Source organism: Lutra lutra, chromosome 12 (assembly GCF_902655055.1).
Source record: "Lutra lutra chromosome 12, mLutLut1.2, whole genome shotgun sequence".
Classification (NCBI taxonomy): Eukaryota; Metazoa; Chordata; class Mammalia; order Carnivora; family Mustelidae; genus Lutra; species Lutra lutra.
The window spans coordinates 60,372,108-60,394,443 of NC_062289.1; the positions used below are offsets into that span (position 1 = coordinate 60,372,108).

General features: G+C 42.9%; 1 protein-coding gene and 1 long non-coding RNA gene across 3 annotated transcripts in view; one reads left to right on the forward strand and one right to left on the reverse strand.

The window, feature by feature from the left end:
- Positions 1-1,896: 1,896 nt before the first annotated feature.
- On the forward strand, positions 1,897-11,561 carry LOC125082333 (uncharacterized). The gene is made up of 3 exons (XR_007121950.1): positions 1,897-2,004; positions 10,007-10,161; positions 11,477-11,561. It is a non-coding gene; the product is annotated as an uncharacterized LOC125082333 (long non-coding RNA).
- PIEZO2 (piezo type mechanosensitive ion channel component 2) overlaps positions 6,994-22,336 on the reverse strand; it is a 471,611-nt gene continuing 456,268 nt past the window's right edge. For both annotated transcript variants that reach the window (XM_047697821.1, XM_047697822.1), the window contains 8 exons: positions 21,271-21,418; positions 17,353-17,541; positions 16,916-17,008; positions 15,437-15,609; positions 13,419-13,547; positions 12,146-12,225; positions 9,364-9,547; positions 6,994-8,538 (listed from right to left, as the gene is read on the reverse strand). In XM_047697821.1, coding sequence (XP_047553777.1) covers positions 8,286-8,538; positions 9,364-9,547; positions 12,146-12,225; positions 13,419-13,547; positions 15,437-15,609; positions 16,916-17,008; positions 17,353-17,541; positions 21,271-21,418 — 1,249 coding nt within the window. In that variant the 3' untranslated portion in view covers positions 6,994-8,285. The remainder of the gene's footprint in view (positions 8,539-9,363; positions 9,548-12,145; positions 12,226-13,418; positions 13,548-15,436; positions 15,610-16,915; positions 17,009-17,352; positions 17,542-21,270; positions 21,419-22,336) is intronic.

Genomic DNA, 22,336 nt, shown 5'->3' on the forward strand with positions numbered 1-22,336 from the left:
GGGTAAGCAATGAGAAGGGTGAGGCCAGAGCTGCAGGACTAGAAGAGCAGAGGTTTAGGGACTGGACCAGAGAGACATCTGCTGGACTCCCTGGTCTGTGTGAGTCTTAGACTCTTTGAGGTCCTGGCAAGAGTGACTATTCTTAACAGATTTAAGGCAGGGAAGATAGAGAACTGAGATGAAAATCATGATTTTGGTTTTGATCATATTGAATTTGAGCTGCCAAGGGGTTATGAATGTAGAATCCTTCTCGGCAGTTAGGAGAAGCAGAACAGACAGCGAAGAAGTCAGACTAGACATCTAGAACTGTCTGCATGGTGGGCGGTTCCATCTGTGGGCATGGGTGACATTCATCATCTGTGACACCGACTTGGAAGAATCTTCAGAAGAAAATGGACCGGAAGGAGGCTTTTAGTACTGATTTTAAGTACTTTTTAAAGGGTGACTTCATATCTCAGAGTCCTGGGATCAGGATGCATGGGAATCTGTGGGTGCAGTTCTCTTCTTGTTGGATGATGGCCTGTCCTGTCTATGAGCCTGGATCTGGGTCCCTTATGAAGAAGAGCGTGCATAGTTCTCCTCCACTAAGAATCAGGCTCTTGACATTCCTTCTGTGACCCAGATACTCCTGGGCTGTTCTGAACTCTCGTAATGGCCTCTCAGTTCTGGAGACTGGTTGGTAGCCTCTTACCCAAGACAACAATGACGTCCATAAGCCTAGAGCCCAATACCTCTTGAGTAATGGAAAAACATCTTTTAAAAATATAACCCAACTGTATATAAGTAACTTATACAACTCTACATACACAAACACACAAAACCAACAAATAATCTGATTAAAAAATGGGCAGAGGACCTGAATATACGTTTTCCCAAAGAAGACATCCAGATGACCAACAAACACATGAAGAGATTCTCAACATCTCTAGTCATCAGGGAAATGCAAATCAAACCCACATTGAGATCTTGCCTCATATATGTCAGGACAACTAGAATAAAAAAGACAAGAAATAACAAGTGTTGTTGAGAATATGGGGAAAAAGGAACCCTGTTGATAGGAATGCAAACTGGTGCAGCCCCTGTGGCAAACAGCGTGGGGGTCCTTTAAAAAACTAGAAATAGGGGCACCTGAGTGGCTCCGTGGGTTAAAGCCTCTGCCTTCTGCTCAGGTCATGATCCCAGGGTCCTGGGATCGAGCCCCACATCGGGCTCTCTGCTCAGCAGGGAGCCTGCTTCCTCCTCTCTCTCTGCCGGCCTCTCTGTCTACTTGTGATCTCTGTCTGTCAAATAAATAAATAAAATCTTTAAAAAAAAAGTAGAAATAAAACTAGCTTATGATCCTGGAATACTAGATATTTACCCAAAGAAAGTGAAAACACTAGTTTGAAATGCAACCCAGTGTATTCACTGCAGCATTATTTACAATAGCCGAAATATGGGAAGAGCCCATGGCTTTATCTATAAATGAGTAGATAAAGAAAACATGATATACATACAATGTAATATTACTTTAAAAAAAATCGAGATCTCACCATTTGTGACAACATGGTTGGACCTAGAGAGTATTATGCTAAGTAAAATAAGTCAAAGAAAGAAAGACAAATGCCATATGATTTCACTTATATGTGAAATGTAAAAAAAGAAATAAAACAGACAAAAAGCAGAAACAAAGCCATAAATACAGAGAACAGACTGATAGATTGATGGTTGCCAGAAAGGAGGGGGTGGGGCTTGGGCAGAAAGGTGAAGGGCAGTGAGAGGTACAGGCTTCCAGTTATGGATTAAGTCACAGGAACAAAAGGCCCCGCATAGGGAATACAGTCAATGATATCATAATAGTGTTGTACAGTGACAGGTAGCTACACAGGGGGTGAGCACTCCATAAGATAGAGACTTTTGGAATCCAGAGGCCCTACGCCCGAAACCAATGTAACATTCTGTGTCAGCTGTGTGTCAGTTAAAAAATACTTAGCTCAACTGGGAAGGAGACAGACCACCTGGCAGGTACATGGGTCAGAGACCGCACCCCTGCACCAAGCCCAAGGAGATGGGGAATAGACTAGACAGCTTCTCCTCCACAACCCCCTCCTGCCCCCGGGCCTCTGCATACATGACATTACTCGCTGTTGTAATACAATGACTGAAAGCTCCTCCAGCATCCGTGCACTTGCTGGCACAAGGCTGGGCTCCAGCCACAGAGCCTGACGAACTCACTGAAATTAAGCCGCCACTCTGCCAAGCTGGCCTAGAGCACTTTTCCAGAACGAATACCTCTGGATCTTTCCAGAACTCCTGCTCCTGTATGTCAGTGCCAGTTGCCTGGCCTAGGACTCATCTACACTTTTGGCTTCTCCTTCTGCGCCATCACCTCTGTCTCCTGCTCCCTAGTGGCCCCTGGCCACACCGCTCTCCTGTGGGCCATGAGTTGGTGACAGAAACTGTGAGTGAAGGTGTCCTTTCCAAAGCAGTCTGCCAGACCCCAGTGGGGGACAGAGGGCATGGAAACAGGGGCCTGGAGCTCCTTAAATACCACTGGCAGCTTCCTTTCCTCCTACGATGTTACCTGGGGCATTTAGCTTCCGTTCTTTCCTTCCGCTAAAGGTTTTAAACTCACGTTCTGTTTTAGCTCTAAATCTTCACCTGACATCCCCCAGGATGATGAGAACTTGTTCGGAGTCCTAAACCCTAGGGTACAGGGGCGCTGCAGCCAGGGTGGGGGCGGGGGAACAGGGATGGGAGTGGGGAGGCCTGACTTGCGGGTGCTGGATGTGTGGCAGGTGCTTGGCTGAGGGCTGTGCCCCTTCCTGGGGCTGGGGAGCCGTGTCCCCCATGCGTCCCCTTATGTCCTCCTGGCTGGTGTTACTAACCCGTACTGCCTGAAAAATGAGAATTAGAAAAGTGGATTTGTGGAAATAAAGTTAAACAAAGACTTTGGAGAAAGTCTCCATGCAACCGATCAAAAGTTTTCCCTAAATCTGCCAGGTTTCCCTTACCCTAAAAGATGTTTCTTGAGGCATTGCTTTAGACCTGCAAAACAGCTCCATCCTGTGGGCGCCACTGAGTGCTAGCGACACATGTGCATATGGTGGTGGCCCTCTGTCAGCCAGCATCAGCTGCCCCAGCATTGGGTCTGCACTGGCTCCTTGGGCGGGGCTGTGCAGGGGATAACCTCATGTTCACGTAGCGGCTCCGCCTACTGCGGAGTTGACCCCTCCCATCATCTGCATAATTAACCCCCAGGAGGAAGATCCCCAGAGGCATAGGTGGCCAACTTCAGAGGTCTGAATAATTCTACGACAAGGGACAGCGGAAGCAGTTACTCTAACTTAGGATGAACACTGCTGCTTCGTGACTCAATGAAAGTGCACCCAATAACATTCCCATATACTCGCTGCCCCCACATAGGCGCATGCTCCCTCATTATCCACGCCCCCCACCCGCGTGGTGCCTTGGTTAAAATTGACACACTGTCAGTCATCCCGAATCCTTCATTGATCTTAGGGTTCCCTCTTGGTTTTTACATTCTATGGATTTGGACAAATGTTTCATGGCTTGTTTCCATCATGACAGCCTCATAAACTGTTTTCATGCGTGGAAAATCCTCTCTGCTCTACCCGTTGACCCCTCCCCACTCCACCCCACACCCACCTCACCCCAGGCAATACTGATATCTTTACTATCTCCATAATCTTGTCTTTTCCAGAGAGTCACACGGTTGGAATCATACAGTATGTAGCCTTTTTAGACTGGCTTTTTTCACTTAATAATATGCATTTAAGTTTCTTCCATTTTTTTTTTCTTTTTTCATGGCTTGGGTTTTTAAAAATTTATTTTATGTATGTATGTATGTATGTATGTATTTAAAGATTTTTATTTATTTGACAGAGAGTGAGAGAAGGAACACAAGCAGGGGGAGTGGGAGAGAGAGAAGCAGCCTTTTCCCTGAGCAGGGAGCCTGATGCAGGATTCAATCCCAGGACCCTGGGATCATGACCTGAGCTGCAGGCAGATGCTTAATGACTGAGCCACCCAGGTGCCCCACGTGTGCAATATTTAAATAATTAAACTTTTAACTGATAATTTCTGTAAGCTTGGAGCATTTCCACTTCTGATCTGGGAGACCCTGTATATAGCCTCACATTAAGTACTGTCGGACAGAAAAATAAGGATCTCTATACCTAACCCAGGAAATCAGAATAAAGAATAACACACACATAGAAAGAAAGAAAGAAACAAAAGAAAAGAAAGAAAGAAAGAAAGAAAGAAAGAAGAAAAAACAAGAAAGGCAGGAGTCAAGATTTCTAAAGTAAAAAGCACATACGCAATAGAGAAGATTACCAACCATGCCTTGAAAATATGAGTAGGATAGATGGACCAGCAAATTTGGTTAATGAAAATACGTGTGAAAACAACCACAGATATTTACTACTTAAAACAATTAAAATGTTTTTTTTTTTTAAATACCTCTTACTCCAAACAATGTAGGCTCCTGAGAACCAATCATTTGTGCACACTGACTGCTCCAAAGCACCTTTCTGCCAAATAATTTGTGTCAGGAGGCCAATGAGATGTCAGTCTGTTATCTCTAGCTGTGAAAGTAAATGTGTTCTTCCTTGTTAATACTGTGTTGAAAGGCTGTGTTTAGAGGAATTAGGGCAGGTAAAGGCAGGAGCCGCCTGGTGTCTGGTTTTTCCTCAGTCACCCTTGTTTTCCTTCCCTGCTGCCCCCAAAACTGGGCCAACAAGGACAAACCCCACTGACTTCGTGATGTGGAGCAGCCCAGATGCAGAAGGCAGAGGAGAGAAGCAAAGATCGTCTGGCAGAGCCGGAATCTGGAGCCCCTCTTGGCAACACTGATGATGCCCGGGCACCCCGGGAGGGGACTGTGCAAGTCCCCATTCGGGGGTGAAGGTGGGGACTCAGCAGCATGGACTGGAGGAGCAGGGCAGGCTGGACCTGTGAACTCTCAAAAGGAATTCATTGACACTGCCTCCCAGGACCAGGCCCCATGACGTGGGGACGTTGCTGGGAATCGAGCAGATGGAACAGCTACCCCTGGGGACAGAGGCCCATGGAGGGTTGGGTGGGGAGAGCAGCATGGGGGACCTCAGAAAGGAGGGCACATTTGTGATGCTCCAGGACTGTGGGCTCCAGAGTCCAGGAGCTAGAGAAACCATCCCCCTACCCAAAAGTTAGGGAAACTAACGTCACACACACAGAAGCCCCCGAAAAGGGCTGCACTTAAATACGATATCAAATGCTTATCAGTGAGAAAAAATAAGAGGCAGGGTCAGGTCCTTAGAGACAGAAAAAAAAAAAAAAGTTTACCAGAAAGCCATGCCCACAAAGAGGATAAAAACTATAACCCAATATTTCAAGATAAACTAGATTAAGGAAATGATATTAAAGAACAATAGAAATCAGGATTTGAAAAATAATTCTTTTAGAAAGGACAATTAAACTAGAAGGACACTCTCTTTCTCATTCTCTGACAAATAAATAAAATCTTTAAAAGAAAAAAAAAGGGGGGGGGAGAGGCGCCTGGGTGGCTCAGTTGGTTAAGCATCTGCCTTTGACTTGGGTCATGATCCCAGGGTCCTGGGATGGAGCCCCCATTGGGCTACTTGCTCAGCGGGGAGCCTGCTTCTCCCTTTCCTTCTGCCCCTCTCCATACTTATACTCTCTCTCTCTCTCATTCTCTGGCAAATAAATAAATAAAATCTATTTTAAAAAAGTAAAATAAAAACATAAACTGGAAGGACAATAAGACAGTTATGACAAGGGACAGAGTCACCTTATAGATGGGGTCACCTTATGCACAAGGTCACCCTACCGACAGGGGTAACTGACCCAGGCCGCCAGAGAGGGGAGGGCTGTGGCTGTACCGCAGGGGTGGGAGGAATATGTTGGTGCTCCGGGGTCTCTGGGGGACTCAGTGACCCACACCCAGACTGAAGAGTAAAGAGGGAAACACAGCAGCTGTGACCAGAGCTCACCTGCAGCTGTGTGCTGGGACAGCCTGTCCCTCTGCCTGAGCCTGCCTTGCTGACCACTGTAACTCCCGGGTCACTGCCCAAATGTCCTTTGTGGCTCTTCATTTCAGAGGCTATCTCCAGAGAGAGCAATCTAAGGGGCGCCTACGGGGCCAGGGCTTAGAATGTGGCTGGTACAGGAGGGTGATCCCTTCATGTTGTCACATACACGAGGCTGAGAGGGGAAGTGACCTGCTGGCCTGGAGCTTCCCCTCCCCACAGGAGCCGGCAGATCTCTTCACTCTCTGCCATGTCCCCTCTAACCTCCACATGCCTCCCTAAAGGAAGCACATCCCTTCTACATTTCTTTATTTCTAGTTTTTAAATTTCCTTTGACATTTTCCCCTCTGATGCACAGGGAAGGTTTTTCTTGAACCCTGGAAACTGTTCTCTTGAGGAACTTGGGCATTCTGGTGTACTTTGACTTTACACTTTTCTTCTCAGGAACATTGCTTCCTTCTCCTCTTTCCTAAATATGTCATAATGAGCTCTCTGGAAATTCCCTTGAGTTGATATTTTTAAAAGAAAGAATTCACAACCAGAAATATGCACAATTATTCTTGCTGTTGTTGGGGAATCAGAATGTGGTCCAAAGAGTTCCCCTAAGTAGTCGGAGCTTATTGTTACGATGACTGGAGGACTTGATTTCCTCAGGGCGGAAGTATGTTGGCTTTCACATTTGAAGAACAAATATGCACTAATTTTCTAGAAGACACTCAACAGCTCCGGATTCACTGTAACTCTTTGGAAATTAATTTGTTACCGGTTGCATCCTGCTTATATTATTCACATAGAATAATATAATCTCATTATTCACATGAGAAAGACAAATAAAACCAACAAGAAGTGAATTCTTCCCTCAGTTGCTTTTTTTAACACCTTGTTTACATAGGGTTGAAAACAGTCGTTTTTCCTACTTCATGCAAAAGAGGCAGAATGAAGAGTATTCTTGAGCTGACTTTGCAAGATGTGCTTTATTTTAAATCAGTCCTGAACCCAAACTACATAGGATCATTTTTTTTTTGACGTATTCTATTCCATTCAATGATTCCTCACAATACGGAATGAAAACTACATTTCAATCATAAATTTTCATGCTACATTGTTATTTAATGAAGAGGTTGTATTACCAATAATAATAATTTAAGAAAAGGCCATTTTTTTTATTTCCCCAAGCTCAATATACATATTTCTTCCATAATTATGAACTTAAAAAACCCGTCTCAGATGTAAAAATGTGAATTGGAATATGTAAACTCTTTGATATACCTGAAAAACAGGGAGGAAAATGTCACATACTGGAAAACACCATTGCCTTAAATCATCGAAATGGGAAAAAGCGTGTTGGGGGGGGAGGGGGAAAGGTAGAAGAGCGTTCATGACCTCAGTTAGTAAAAGTTACAAAGTCAGAGTATTCATTCCACACCCAGCTGGGCGCCATTTTTATCTTTCTACCTGGAGCCTGTGTCTGACGAGGAGCAGGAACTCTGAAGCAGAACAGCCACCCTCACGGAAGTGGGTCATGAGCCGGGCCTCAACAAAGCCGGTCCACATATTTGTTTTGCTGCTTTTTTTTTTTTTTTTCCTGAGAAGTCACTGGTGTTTAATGGAAAGATTTTTTTTATTAGTCTTCAGTTAAGATAAGGCAGTAAGAGTGTCACTAATGTTAACTTTTTGCTTAGAATGAGGCTTATCCTTCCTCTGGTATCTTCATGGGTCTCTAGCTCCCTTTCTTGTTTTCCCCTAGAAATCCATTCAGGAGTTTCAGCCTCCTATTGCTGTTGCATATTTTTGGGGTGTGCTGAGTCCCATCTGTTCTCCTCACCACAGCTTCCCCACTGGTGACAGAGCGCAGTGTCCGCCATTATAGCATCTCTTCAGGAAGGGTGCTGTCCCTGTGCAGAAAAACACGGGTGTCTTTCCTTCTCCCTTCATCTTCTCTCCTGTTTCTCTGAGAGAGGAGATCCATAAAAGACTCCTTTGCATAGTCAATCAGAACACAAGACACTGTTGACTAAAACATAAAACAAGTAGCCCTGATTTTGGAGAAATGGAATTACAAATAACTTTTTCAACAGCGCCTTCATTTGCAAGGTAGAGCTTAGACTGCAAAAGGAAGTCAGCTCCTTCTGACCACCTGTCAGAAGAGAAACCATTTCCATCCAACTAGAAATGCTTAGCTCTTATGAGAATATTGTGCTTTTTTAAAAAAATTCAAATGTTAACTTGACTTGCAGTCTGTGTCTTAAATGATCAATTTGTTTTTTCTCTAGTCCATTTGATCATGGTTTCTGGTGAACGGTACAGGAATATTAATTTGGCATAGAGATCTTCCTCTAGTTCCAGTTCCCCTGTCTCTCGAACTAAAAAAATATCTGTGCACAACTTCAGGATTCGATCCACATTTGGAAGCTCTTCAAACATGATCGAGTGAGAAATGCCACTGAAGAACTCACGGACAAACTTCCCAATCACAAGGACAACTGAAGCATATAATCCCATGATACTGAAAAAAAAAATCGAGTAGAAATTGTATTTACCAGTTAAATACAGTTAATAGAACATATCTAAAAGAAAAAAAAAAACCACAGTATTTCCCTCCAACTCCACAGAAGATATGATAAACTGATCAAAGTTTAAAGTTTTTCCCTGACAGAACTATAAAACTTGAAAAATGAAAATAAAAAAAAAAAGCCAAATTTTGGAAATAACCGATGTTAAGAGTTTCACAGATGAACTTCAGGTGGTTTTACTGCATATATTAAATAAAGAAATCACATAATACATTTGGTAGAAATGCCACTGTACTATATATAATTTTCTGCACCCAGCACTCTATTTTTATAAATACAATTCTGCATAGACAATGATTTCTTAACAGATGTTCATGTCCTATTGGAGATGTATGTGTCCTAGCATTCAAGGATCAGAACACTGTGAAATGGTAGCTTCAGACCATTCTGGACATCAAACCATATCCCAGACTGTGACGTCTGACTAAGACCATGTCTGCTAAGGTCAGAAGGCAATCTAAATGGAAAAGAGGTAACCCAATATTAATTTCTATGTTTAAACACTGAATGGCCTCAAACATAACAGGAAGGTGTAGAGCGAAGAAACTGGACATATGACTTCTAGACCTGTCCTTAAGGGTGTTACTCACATCAGGCATTTTGACTTCTTTGGGAAGTCAAAGGGCCAATAATCTATGAATTTTAATGTTCATCTATTAAGTTCAAGAATTCTGGGAAGACACAAGGCTTCCCATTCTCAACATTATATGATACAGAAGTAGACTCTTATAAATGTTAACTATGAAATAAGTTCTTACCCGTAGCCAGCCAGGAACCCCAGACTTGGGGGGCTGACTTTGTCATTGAAGACCACCAGTTCCAAGGCCTGGGCATGCTGATTGTATATTCTATTTCCAGTCAGGTTGAGAACCCACCACTCACTGTTAGATTTAGTTGTATTGTCTCTGGACAAAATGATGGTGATATTCATGAAATTATTTTCTGGAAGAAGAGTAAAATGAAATTATGTTAGCATGAGACTATTAGGATTTAGGCTCAGCAGTCCTCAGATGGCAAACCCTGGTTACTACTATCCATAGCATGGTGTATAGTGCCTGGATGAGTAGGACACAGGGACACGGTAACAATGTGAATGGGGAAAGAAAAGTGGGCCCTAGGTGTGCATGTTTTCTCCTTGTCACTAAACAGGTAGCTCCCTGCTGCTGAGTGAGCATGGCAGACACGTCACAGGAGAGAAAGATGACCCATCACCTGAGTGTCTTTGCTGAGAATTCCAGACAACTAATTAGACATTTAAAAATCCAAAATCACCAACTTTTTAGTGAATTGGCTAATTCAATCCTATTACCAGCATTTATTAAGTGTCTTCGAGAAGAAGGCCCTCTGTCAGGTGATGAGGGGTTACAAAATTGCATACAGCATGATTCCATATCTCAACAGGAGCAGGCCATGTATACAAGCGTGACTTATGGGCATGAGGCAACCACTACAGGACCTGCACCCACAAGTTCTGTTAGCATGGGGAGACTACTTCTCCTTGGTAGGATCCAGGAGGGCTTCCCAGAGGAGACGGCTTCTGAGCTGAGTTTTGCAGGGTGAGAACTTCAGTAAGTGGGGATGGTCAGGGAGAGGAAGCTATTTCAGGAGGGCTTGATGGCGTGAAGCTCAGTAAAGTTCTGAAAATCCATGATGCGTGGTTAATGATTGCTTTTGTTGGAGCACAGAGTCAATATGAAAGAATTGTGAAAGGGTGGAAGAAAGCTTGGAGTTCTTTGAGTAGGTCTTTCTAAGAAAATACCACCCCCGTCGATGATAATAGGGCCTCGGCTGAGAATTCTGGTGGTGGACTGTGAGGGTAGGGGCCGCGTCTGCATTATTTCCTGCTAAATTCCTGGATCAGAGGAATCTGGGACAGTGCCTGGTAATGAATGTCTATTTGATGGATGGATTGGATGGATGGATGAATGGATGGATGGACAGATGGATGGAATGATGGAGAGTGAGGTAGGAAGCTCTTAAAGATAAAGAAACCCTTACCCAGCCTGAATGTGAACCATTCAGAATGCTCAGGAACAAAAAGAACTTTGGTTCTGAAGTCTAGAGAGTTCTAAGAGGGGACATCTGGACTAGGTTTGAATCTAGTTTGTTCACATATCAGTTGTATAACCTCTGATGAGTAATTCACACCCTGAGCCTCAGTTTCCTCCTTCATAAATTGTTGATAACCACCAACCTATGCTAAAGATTAGACGTTACTAAGTAAAGCAGCTCATCAGAAAAGCTATTGTGTTGGCAAGACCCAAGAGCACAAGACCGTGTGGTCTGGGGAACAAGGACTTCGTTGGCTGGACCTCAAATGACCCTCAGCCAATGAGCCTATGTTTGGGGAGTACAGAGCATGTGGCTGAGAAAGGGGAAAATAAGGGTGGAGAAGGGCTGGAAATCTGGGCACAAGGTGAGGCTGACCCTGGAGGGAGGAGTCCCATCTTCCTGAAGTTGAAAGGAAGTGGGGGGATTGGTGAACATTTCAGCCCATTGCCAGGGAGAAGGAGGCAGCTGAAGGAGGGCCCTGGCAGGCTTGCGGGATCATTTGATGAGGGGGGGCAGCAGCTATGAAGGGCCCACTGAGGGACAGTAGTATTTCAGAGGGAATGGCTGATCGCTGAGCAATCTATGCCCTTGGACTAAGCATTTCTAGAACTATCTGGGCTGAAATGGAAATATCAAAGTATTCAGTGCATCTCACAATTACCATGTAATACATATGTATTATTTACTGACTGTTGAGGAAGAAGAGCATAGAGATGTGGGGACCCACCCATGCTTGTCTTCTGAACCTCTATCCTGCCTCTACTTCTGGGGGTCTCCATGGGACCTTCCAGCTGTTTGTTTACATCTCCATCTTTCCAGGTAAACATGAGCCTCAAGGAGCCTGGTGTCCAGTGCCTGACACACTGTCTGATGACCATGAGCGGCCCACGTTGGCAAAGGAGTGAACATGACTTGGATAACTGCTTTGTCCTTTTACTTTTACCACATGTACCCATCTGCTCTGATCCAGACAACTGATGAAGTCAAATAATGCTTAGTAATTAATGCTTAAGAATCCCCAAGCATCAACATGCTACCATCACTGTTTTTGGGGGTGCATACAGTCCCTAGAGGCTGACCTTGATACTTAACCACCCTTGGGCTGAATCAAATACATTTCGTGCTCCGTTTTTATTGTTCTTATCATAGAACTTTCATATTTAATATTGTGTTAGGCCGTTTTCTGCCTAAGAGATGGACATTAATAGAAACAAGTGAACAGACTGATGAATCAGTAACAGAAGCTGCTAGAACACAGATTTAAGCCAATCATGTTCTATATCAATGAAAACCATGAGGAATATAGTTCCCGGTGCCTGACTGGCTCCTTCTGGCCAGTGACTGTAGCTGGGAGTCTCCAGCTTCTGTAAGCCGCGTCTCATAGGGAAAGAAAACTGGAAAGCAGCTAGAGAAAGGCTGAAAATGCAAACTGTAGTCACTGATAAAAGAATTAAAAAGAGTTATGAAACAATTCCTTCTCATCCTTACCAGACAAAAGTTGCTTTATAGGTTTTGAGTTCGAGTCACTAGGTGCTTTCACGTAATATGGGTAGATCCTTTCTATAGTCCTGTGTGTTCAGAAAAAAAAAGGGTGGGGGGAGGGTAATGATGTTTTAGTTGTTTTATCCACATAAATTGACTTTTTGTTGCCATCTTTTACCTCAACTCAAACAAATAACAGTGAGTCTTTGTACTTCTATGCAATGTGATGTCATCACAATTTATGGGCCCCATTATAATCAGAAATTTCTGAAGCCAAACAAATTTAGTGGTTTTATTCAAAAACTTAGGTAAACTCTGTACATGAGCTTATTAATGCCTTAAAAACTACCTGCGACTGTTTCTGAAGCAAGGGGCTACCTTTCTTGCTAGGATCTATGTCTGTACTCTATGTAGATACATAATTATATCCATAATCAAGTGGACTGCATGAATCTATCTAGTGACAAGATTGAGGCTCGAGGAGACAGCTGGTGGCCTGGACCTGACCCTCCCTCTGCAGAGGATGAACTGATTAATGTGAGCAGGTCACTCTGTCCTTCTAAGCCTGTTATTTCATGGGGAAATGATGAGGGAAGATTTGACAATCTTTGAGGTTCCTTTAACTGTAGTGATTAAAAAATGCTGTCTTAGGGAAAACAGTGTGAGGACTGCATCATGGCAGCTCTGATGCTCAACACAGCACAGTGGGGCCAGGACAGACTGGAGGTCAGAACTAGACATTGGCCAGTGAATGTGATTTAGCGGTTTTGCACCCATAGCACTTCACCCCGTCCTCCTAGTTCTCGTACTAGAATCTAAACATGCCAACTTGAATTTGTTTGAAGTGGAGTATTTATATGGCAAGACAATATATTAATATAGAGATCCCCCCCAAACCCCTGCCAAATTTCCCTTTATTCCTTGTCTTCCCTGTACCCCCATCCAGTAGCCAGGCATTCAATTAGCCCAGGTCAGGAGTAAGAGTAAAAGAGGGGTTTCCCAGGGGCTCTCCTTGGCTTTTGGTGATTATGGTCAGGTAAGAGCAAGGTCTGCTACCCAGAGACAAGATCAGGGCTCCCAGGGCTAGGTGGTCAGAGAGGGAGAGGGGAAGAACACAGAGCTGTCTTAATGTAACATAATGAGATCTCCAAGTAGAGATTCACTTGGGTTACTGGAGAATGGAGAAAGTTGCATTTCTTGCATATGTGAATTTGCAAATGGAAATTTTGTACCAGACATAGCCATCTATTAAAGCTAATGAACAGGAGCAATCACTTACACGGGCGTTCTTGAACTTTCTGTGTTGTTGCCAGCGATCATTTTAGCTATATTCTTACGTGTAGTATTTTTAAGAGGAAAAGATAGCTTATCGGTTGCTATTTCTGCTTTTGCACCCAGACTCATGTTTCTGTGAAGAAAGATAAAAGGGCCCAATGTCAGTGATTAGTCAGAAGTCTGGAAGAGAGATTCAAAATTCACTTGACTATTTTATTAATCTCACCAAGTCTTCATTGGGTCCACAACTGTCAACCCCAACCTTTTCTGTCCACCTCACCTTTATGTCCAGCTTCGTAGATAACCAAGTTAGTAACCCCAGGGAGGCCACAAATACCTTTAAAACAGACGGCACATGAGGAGGCAGTCTGCTGACTAAAAGAGAAACTGTCTTGATGCTCTGATATGAATTTCTGCAACATTCTTATATTAATCCAATGAGGTTAGTCTCTATGCTGACTAATAGAATCCACGTTTTTAAAAGAACGTTCAATCAAAATCTGATCTTTAATGTTGTTAATTTTTTGGTAGCTCTTCAAAGAAAAGGCTAGAAAATAAATTTTTGGCAGTCCAGAATTTCGTGTGAGGAACTTGGGATGTAAATTCTAAAGGAGAAAATAAGATTCAGGAAGGAGTTCTTCCAATTCTGAACAGCCCCCTTTGAAATCATTTTAGATTGGAGAAGGCTTCCTAGGTACCTATCATGATTTTTTTCTTAATTTCATCCTAGAAACCAGGAATCATGGACCCAAATGCACCTATCACCTGACTTCCCAAACAAGCCGCCAGAGAATCCTGAAATCACAAGACCGTGATAATTAACAAACAAACAAACAAACACTAAGCCTTTCCAACTGGCTTATCTTGTCAAGGTGTCCCAAGTACTTCACTAACACACTGGGTTTTTGAATGCGAGAACTTTTCCTAAGACATGCTCTTAGGAATGGATAAAGAAGATGTGATATATATATCTATATATAGATATCTATATAGATATCTATATAGATAGATAGATAGATATCTATATCTATCTATATCTATCTATATATCCATATATATATATGGATATTACTCAGCCACCAAAAAGAATGAAATCCTGTCATTTGCAAAGCCATGGATAAAGCTAGAGAGTATTATGTTGAGCAAAACAAGTCAGAGAAAGACAAACATCATATGATCTCACTCATGTGTGGAATTTAAGAAACAAAGCAAATGAGCAAAGGGGGGAAAAAAGAGGGAGAAGGAGGCAAACCAAGAAACAGACTCTTAACTATAGAGAGCAAACTGTTGGTTATCAGAGGGGAGGGGGGAAGTAGGTGACGGGATTAAGGAGGGCACTTGTGATGAGCGCTGGGTATTGTATGAAAAGTGCTGAATCACTATACTGTACTTCTGAAACTAATATCACACTGTATGTTCACTGGAATTTAAATAAAAACTTAAAAAAAATGAGCGAAGTAGTGGCCTCATGCTGGCCGTTGGCTCAGGTTAGGTGGGAAGGAGTCTCTCTCAGCTCTCGCCTTCTGGGACTGCCAGGTTGCTCGCACACACTATGTGTGGAGAAAAAAATCTGTTAGGGTTTCCCCATGTTGGGGGGATGGATGCAAGTAAGAACTGGGGTTCCTGAGGCTGCCAGTTCTTAATTCCAAAGAACAAACTTCACCTTTTCAGGGAAATCTTACCACCATCCAGACTATTTCATTTTTATGAGTCCTTACCCATTTCCCTTTCATTTTGCCTCTCTCTCGTTCACTGAACTCATTGCCAGCCTCTCTTTAAAGACTGAAGTTAGCAGGAAAAAGGAAAACTATAAGGTTCTTATTTTTTGCCAAAGATTCTCAGGCAGATCATTATTTAATAAACACAAAAGTTTAGCTGTAGCATCAAATGAATGTTTCCAAAGCATGATGTCAACCAAAACCCACATCAATTGAATTTTTCTGTCCTTCTATCCTCCCACCCCTGCCCTGAGTTTAGATTGGGGGGAAAGGGGGAAATCATACATGGAAAGACAGTAACTACCTCTGAATACTCCATGAAAAAACAACAGAGAAGCTACTATTGGGGTCCATGAGTTCCTCTATCATTTTCTGCTTACTGGGAGGGCTGATGGTCCACAAAGAATTTGAGTTTCCTTCCAGTTCTGCTACTGTTATGTCTTCTTTTTCATAATTTTCCAGAAATTGCATAGCACCCTGTATGCACACAAATACACATGCATAAATATATCATAGACATGGTGATGTATAAATAAAGCAATTGCTCTTCCTTTTAACTGACTGCTGAATGAGGATTTCTTCCTATGGAAGGACAGTTTCTACAGTGGATGGGCTTGGTGCTCCGTGGTACTACTTCCCCTCCGCATGTGGAATGGGCAGCCCCAGTGACACAGAGCAATCTCAGTACAGTACAGGTACAGAATAGTTTCAATTAATCAGTAAAGACAAATCAAAGGATTTGGTGTCGTTTTTCCTCCCCACTAAGCAGGAAACTTATCAACTCTTGGGGTGTTCCCTCTCATGAGACAGTCAAATTTAATCCACCCACAACATCTTGGTCCTACCTTCACAGCTGCACATCCCTTGAGATGAGTGTGGGCAGTGTGCATTAGAGGCTGATAATTTTATAAAGGAGCTAAGCCTCCATCTGCCTAATCATTTTCTTTAAAGAGGGAAGTATTATTTGTAAAGCAAATTTTAATTATGAAAAATCAATTTCTCATATTATTCTGAGTTTACAATGGAGAGAAAAGAATATATCAACCACAACTTTGCCAACAGGACATTATCACTATTATATGCAGTAGGAAATGCAGATTTTTAAACATCACTTAAAAAATAATAGTGTATATTCTTTTTCATTTATGTCTTATCTTGAGACATGTTCATGCCATGTGTGGTCTTTGCAATGATTATTTTGTATTACAAAAGAAGTTGCCTGGAAAATATCCAGACAACACAGCGTGTAACTAAAATGAAAAGCGGTAGCCCCCCTTCTCCCATGCCAACCACCCTAGGGAAGCCAGTGCCCATCAGATCCACTGGACACATTTGCCATAATTTATTCAACAGCCTCTACTTACTGAGCCCTCAGCTGCTTCCAACTTTTGTCAATACTAAGAATACCATCACAAGCAGGTACCTGCATAGAGCTTTTCCAATATTTTGAATTACTCCCTGAAGATAAGTTTCTCAGAACAGACCTAGCCGTCAAAGGGATCAGTATCTACTGCAATTAAAAACATCTAAAAATATAAAAGAGGACCTATATCTGTTGAGCTTACATTAAAATGTCCTGAATTAAAATTATGTTTATTGACACTTCTATCCAATAATACAGATATAATGTCTCAGATTATCCAAGTGGCCAGTGGCCACTGGTAATCCTTGAAGAGTTCTTCCCACCACCGCAGGCCACAGCAGAACAGTGAATAAAGTGACAAGCCGTAAGCTCACCTAGATGAAAGGTCTTCACAGACATCTACAACACGCATTTACTTACAGTGTCCCTAGAGAAAGCTTTCATAAACTTATTAAACTTTGGCTGATCCATAACTTTCAACTGGCTTTGCTGGGCACTCATTGTGAAAATAGGCTGGAAAATAAAGAAATAGTGCTGTCAACACTCCTGAGGCTCGTCTTTGCATCCTGGGTTAAAAGAGAAATATTCATACAGTATATCATCACCCACTCTGTACCCAATGGCAACTGGCCTCAGGGATCTCTTTGTGGAAGTGATTATTCCGGTGCCTCACACCAGAACAGAACTACCCTTTCAATGTCTTCTGTGCCTTATCTCATACGCCACGCATATGCTGACCAGTTAAAATGCAGGGGGAGGGAATCTGGCCGCAAAAGCTAACTGAACATCCTGTGGCTGGTGGTCAGGAAAGACATGGGCAGGGGAGCCAGACCTGGGGGGAGGGACACAGCAGTTACCTGGTACCCTCCCAGGGTAATCGTGACCGAGACGTCCAGGGGCTGGTTGATGACCCCCGCCACAGATTTGATCAAGGACATGAAGAGAAGGGGAAACCAGACGATGCAGATGAGCAGAACGATGATCATGCCTCCCATGCCATACTTCACCACTTTCTTCTTCTTCTGCCCCCGGGGCTGTGGGTATCTCTGCAACAGAGAAGTCACACAGGGCTCAGACTTCCAGTGCTGGAAGCAGGCAGGGGAAGGATGCTTTGCTCTTCTCGCAGTACCTGACTGGGACCTGATTCTGCTTCACTCACCCTGAAGTGGGGAGAGCAACCTTGTCCCCAGTCTATGAAGTTAGTTGGTGATGTGATGAGCTGAAATGAGCTCCCAACACATTTCCACTGTGTTACCATAAGGGACCAATGGGACCTGACAGACTTTCTCCTTAAAATTGTTGTGTGTGTGAGGGGGGAGTGCCTGGGTGGCTCAGTCTGTTAAGTGTCTGCCACCGGCTTAGGTCATTAGGCCGTGATCCCAGGGTCCTGGGATTTAGCCCACATTGGGTTCCCTGCTCAGTGGGAGCCTGCTTCTCCCTCTCCTTCTGCCCCTCCCCCCGCCTGTACTCACGCTCTCTGTCTCTTTTTCTCAAATAAATAAATAAAAAAAGGAAAGTAAACTATGACTAGGACCAAGTGGCCTGCATTTGTGGGTGTTCATATGCCATCACTCTGCCTTTCGGGAAATTGTTCTGGCTTCATAAGCATATTCATATAGCCCCTGGAGCACAGTATATTCAACTCAGAGAAATCCCCAAGAAAAGTCACTGTTAAAAGAAGCTTACTTTTCTGCTTCACACTAGATAAGAGATTGTCCCTGGTAACGCTTCAGTGTCTGATGGGACAGAGTGGAAATGAGTCCCAGGTTTGCTCAGACTCCCTTGATGTTGACCTCTCCAACACATAAGTTCTCAGAAAGTTTTACCAGGTGTGATTTAAAATATTGATACTCTGAAATACCCTTTGACTTAGCATAAGATAGAAGTATATATTTAAGTAGGAGTGATACATTAAACGAGGCTTTTTATTTCTTGAAATAAAATGACAGCAATGATTGTAAACTCTTCATGGGCAGGAATGCCTAGTGTTCCAGGACAGAGCAACACCAGCGTTCACAAGGAGGACGGACAATGGGTGTCACCTCTCACTACGGTATTAAGAAGATTGTCACCTGTTGACTCAAAGACAGTGAAAGACTTGTAAGAGCCAACAAATGGGGCAGAAACAGCTGCTTCCATGCAAAGTGACCCCGTATCAACATGGGACAGTCCTGTGAGCTCTGACGGAGAGACTACCTCATAAGAACTCCCCACCCATTCATCCAGCGGAAGTAGTATCTCACTGTTTCCGGTGCCCCTGGGGTTGGGCCCTGGGTCTTGGGATGTCGTCCTTCCCCCTTGCTGTCAACACATGAACTCATCTATTTCGTGGAGAAGTCGAGCTATGTAGTGTGTTTATTCACTGCTCATCTTTCTCTAGCTTCCTGTAGGATGGCCGGTCCTCTTCCCTACTAACTTGTTCACACAGGGCTCTGATTCCATGCTTTCCAGGCCCAAGAGCCCCCCAAGCCACACCCCCCCTGCCCTGATCCCCACCCGGACCTTCTTCCTTTGGCTTTAATACTAAGAACTTTTGCTTTTCTTTTTTCTACTATTCTTTTCCTTGATACCTATAGATCCTCTCCATTCTAAAATTATCCTCTCAACTTGCCTCTCCCTTGAACTGATTCTCTCTCTGGCCTTTCTCTTGCCTGTGCTCGGTCCCTTTGAAAGGGCAGCCACAGGATGACCTATCGGCAAGTCTGTTCAGTGGCGTCCAGCCCAAACTGCCCACCTGCAGAATTGCGAGCAAAGGAAATGGTTGTTATTTTTCATCCACTGAGTTTGGGGTGCCTGGGTGGCTCAGACAATTAAGCGAGGGACTAGCTCAGGTCATGATCTCAGGGTCATGAGATCAAGCCCCATGTTGGGCTCTGTGTTTGGCGTAGGCCCTGCTTGAGTTTCTCTCTCTCTCACTCTCTGCCCTTACCTGTTCTGCATGCTCTCTCTCTCTCTCTTTAAAAAAAAAAAAAAAATATATATATATATACACACATATATATTTATTATATATAATATTTATTTAATTTATTTATTTTAAAAATATATATTTAGTTAGTTAAATTAAATATATATTAATTTATTATATATTATATATAATAAATATATAATAATAAATAAATATATATATTTTTGGGCCACTATGTTTGAGGCTGTTTGATTGCAGCAATAGACAACTGATATGGTAATTGTTGAATGAATGAATAGCTCCTGGAGCTAGAGATGAACCCGTACCTCCCAGCAGGGAGGGTCCAGGATGTGAGTTCTCCTAGTGTCACCATGTATACATGGATACCTCCTGAGGCAGCCAAGCTGTGATGGGGTAGCTTCAATTATTAGAAAGTTCTTCATATCCCACTGAAACTTACCAGAGCTTTTGCCAACTTGTCTTTTTTTTTTTAAATTTAATTTAAAATTTTTTCAGTGTTCCAAAATTCATTGTTTATGCATCATACCCAGTGCTCCATGTAATATGTACCCTCCCTAACTTGTCTTAAACGCTGTTATCTTGAGCCTTACAAATAAATTCGGACATTTCCTCTATTTCCCAGTATTTCAAATAGTTACAAATGGGTATTGTTTTTGCCTCCTTCCATTTTTTTCTACTTCAGACAGAACAAACTTCGTTCTTTCTACTCTTCTTCATTTGTCATGATTTTCCAGGTCCTTTGTCACCATGATTATTACCCTCCAAGTCCCTTTGGTAGAACATCTCTCATATCTCTCATATTCTGTCATTTTTAAAAAAGATTTTATTTCTTTATTTGACACAGAGAGAGAGCACAAGTAGGCAGAGTGGCAGGCAGAGGGAGAGGGAGAAGCAGATTCTCTGCTGAGCAGGATGCCAATGCTGGGCTCGATCCCAGGACCATGGGATCATGACCTGAGCCAAAGGCAGCCACTTAATTGACTAAGCCACCCAGGCACCCCACCATATTCTGACATTTTAACAGCTTTTCTGCTCCTTAAAAATCAGTACAAGCTCTATGATTTTAAGTTTACTGCCAGCCCTATCTCCTTCACTCCCACGAACCCCATAAACATAGGGCCCACAGGTCAGTGGGCCCCTGCCCTGTGAAGCTGAAATTCCCAGAAGCAGCAACAGAACATACTAGAAAGTATATAGACTAGAGGAAACTTTTCCAAAGAGAGTATTACGGAGAAGAGAAAAAAAGACATTTCATACCACCTCAGCTAATTATCGTTGAGCGGTCCTGTTGCTATTATTCAACAGACTCCTGTTTCAGATGTTAAACTTGTGAAAAAATCCAATAAATAAGAGTAATTCCATCCACATTTAAATCTTAATATTCAATCTAACAGAATAAGCAAATATTTGTAGTTCAATTTCCTCTGTACAAAGAAGTCCTATTGTCCTGTCGCTCATCAAAGAATGAGTCAGAGGGTGAGCCTGAGTCCAAGCCACCTGACCTCACTTTTCTCTACCGTACCACATTCCCTTCTGCTCCCCAATGAGCCATTTAAGAATTATTGGGTCACACAGCAATATATCATTTCTTCTTTTAAAAATAACTACAATATACATTTGCCAAAAGGGGAAGACATCTGGACGCTATTGCTGACTAAAGGCAACAGTGAGTCCAAAATTCCCAAGTCCAGGGGGTGGAAACCAATGGGACACTTAAAGATCCTCACTATTTCTGCCCCCCTGTCCCCCTTTATTTGGCTACAAAACTTGCAGATGTTCACATTAATCTCATAACCAGCCTGGATGGAAGGGAAACAAAAAAGGATCAGGCATTTTTCTGGCTTACTTTTTCGGACTCCCGCCAACATTTCAGGATGAATATGTGAGCATAGATATCCTCCACACAGATCCAACTGGAAAGGCTCAAGGTCGTGTCTGTCCACACCCAGTCCATCACAGCCCTCAGCTCCGTCAGAAATGGAACGAGGCGGAACCTGCCAGAAGCCACATCTTGTTAGATAGTTGTGGGGTGGCCCCCATCAGCCTCTCAACCCCAGGAGCTCTTGTAGTTCTCTGTCATCTTAGCCCTATGACTCAGAAACAATTCTCAGGGCGACCCTTATGGTAAAATGCAACTGGGAATTACAACCTCTTTCCATCATGAGTCAATGTATAAATTAGTATTGCCCATTCATTTTTCTATTTTTTTTTCTTTTTGTTGGTGGTCTTAACAAATTAGGATTCCCTTTTTATTTATTTTTTTTCTTTTTAATTTTTTTTTATTTATTCAAGAAAGAGGGTGAGAGAGAGCACAAGCGGTGGGTGGAGGGGCAGAGGGAGAGGGAGAAGCAGACTGCCCATTGAGCAGGGACTCCATCCCAGGGCTCAATCCCAGGACCCTGGGATTATGACCTGAGCTGAAGGCAGATGCTTAACTGACTGAGTCACCCAGGTGCCCCAGGATTCCCTTTTTAAATACATTTGAAGGTGTCCTCTCCAATTTTTCTCACCAAAGCTTTGTAGGGGTTTAATCTTTTTGATTAAATTTATCTCTGAATACTTCATTATTTTTGGTGATGTTGTGAATGAGATAGTTTTCTTTGTTTTTTGTTTGTTTGTTTTTGTCCCCCCCCACGATATTTTGTTTTTAGCATATGGAAACACCACTGATTTCTGGGTGTTGATTTTAAAGCCTGCAAATTTACACTGAATTTGTTGATTACTTTCAACAGGTCTCTGGTTGAGTCTTTAGGATTTTCTATATTTAAGAACATATCTTCTGCAAAGAAACTCCATAATTTTATTTTTTTAAACATTTGCTTGTTAGAATTTGTTGGTCAGAGGATTATTGAACATTGGAGTTTTGCCGCTGAATGAGCTAGGAAAAGTTAGGTAGCTGGTGCCTGAAAGAT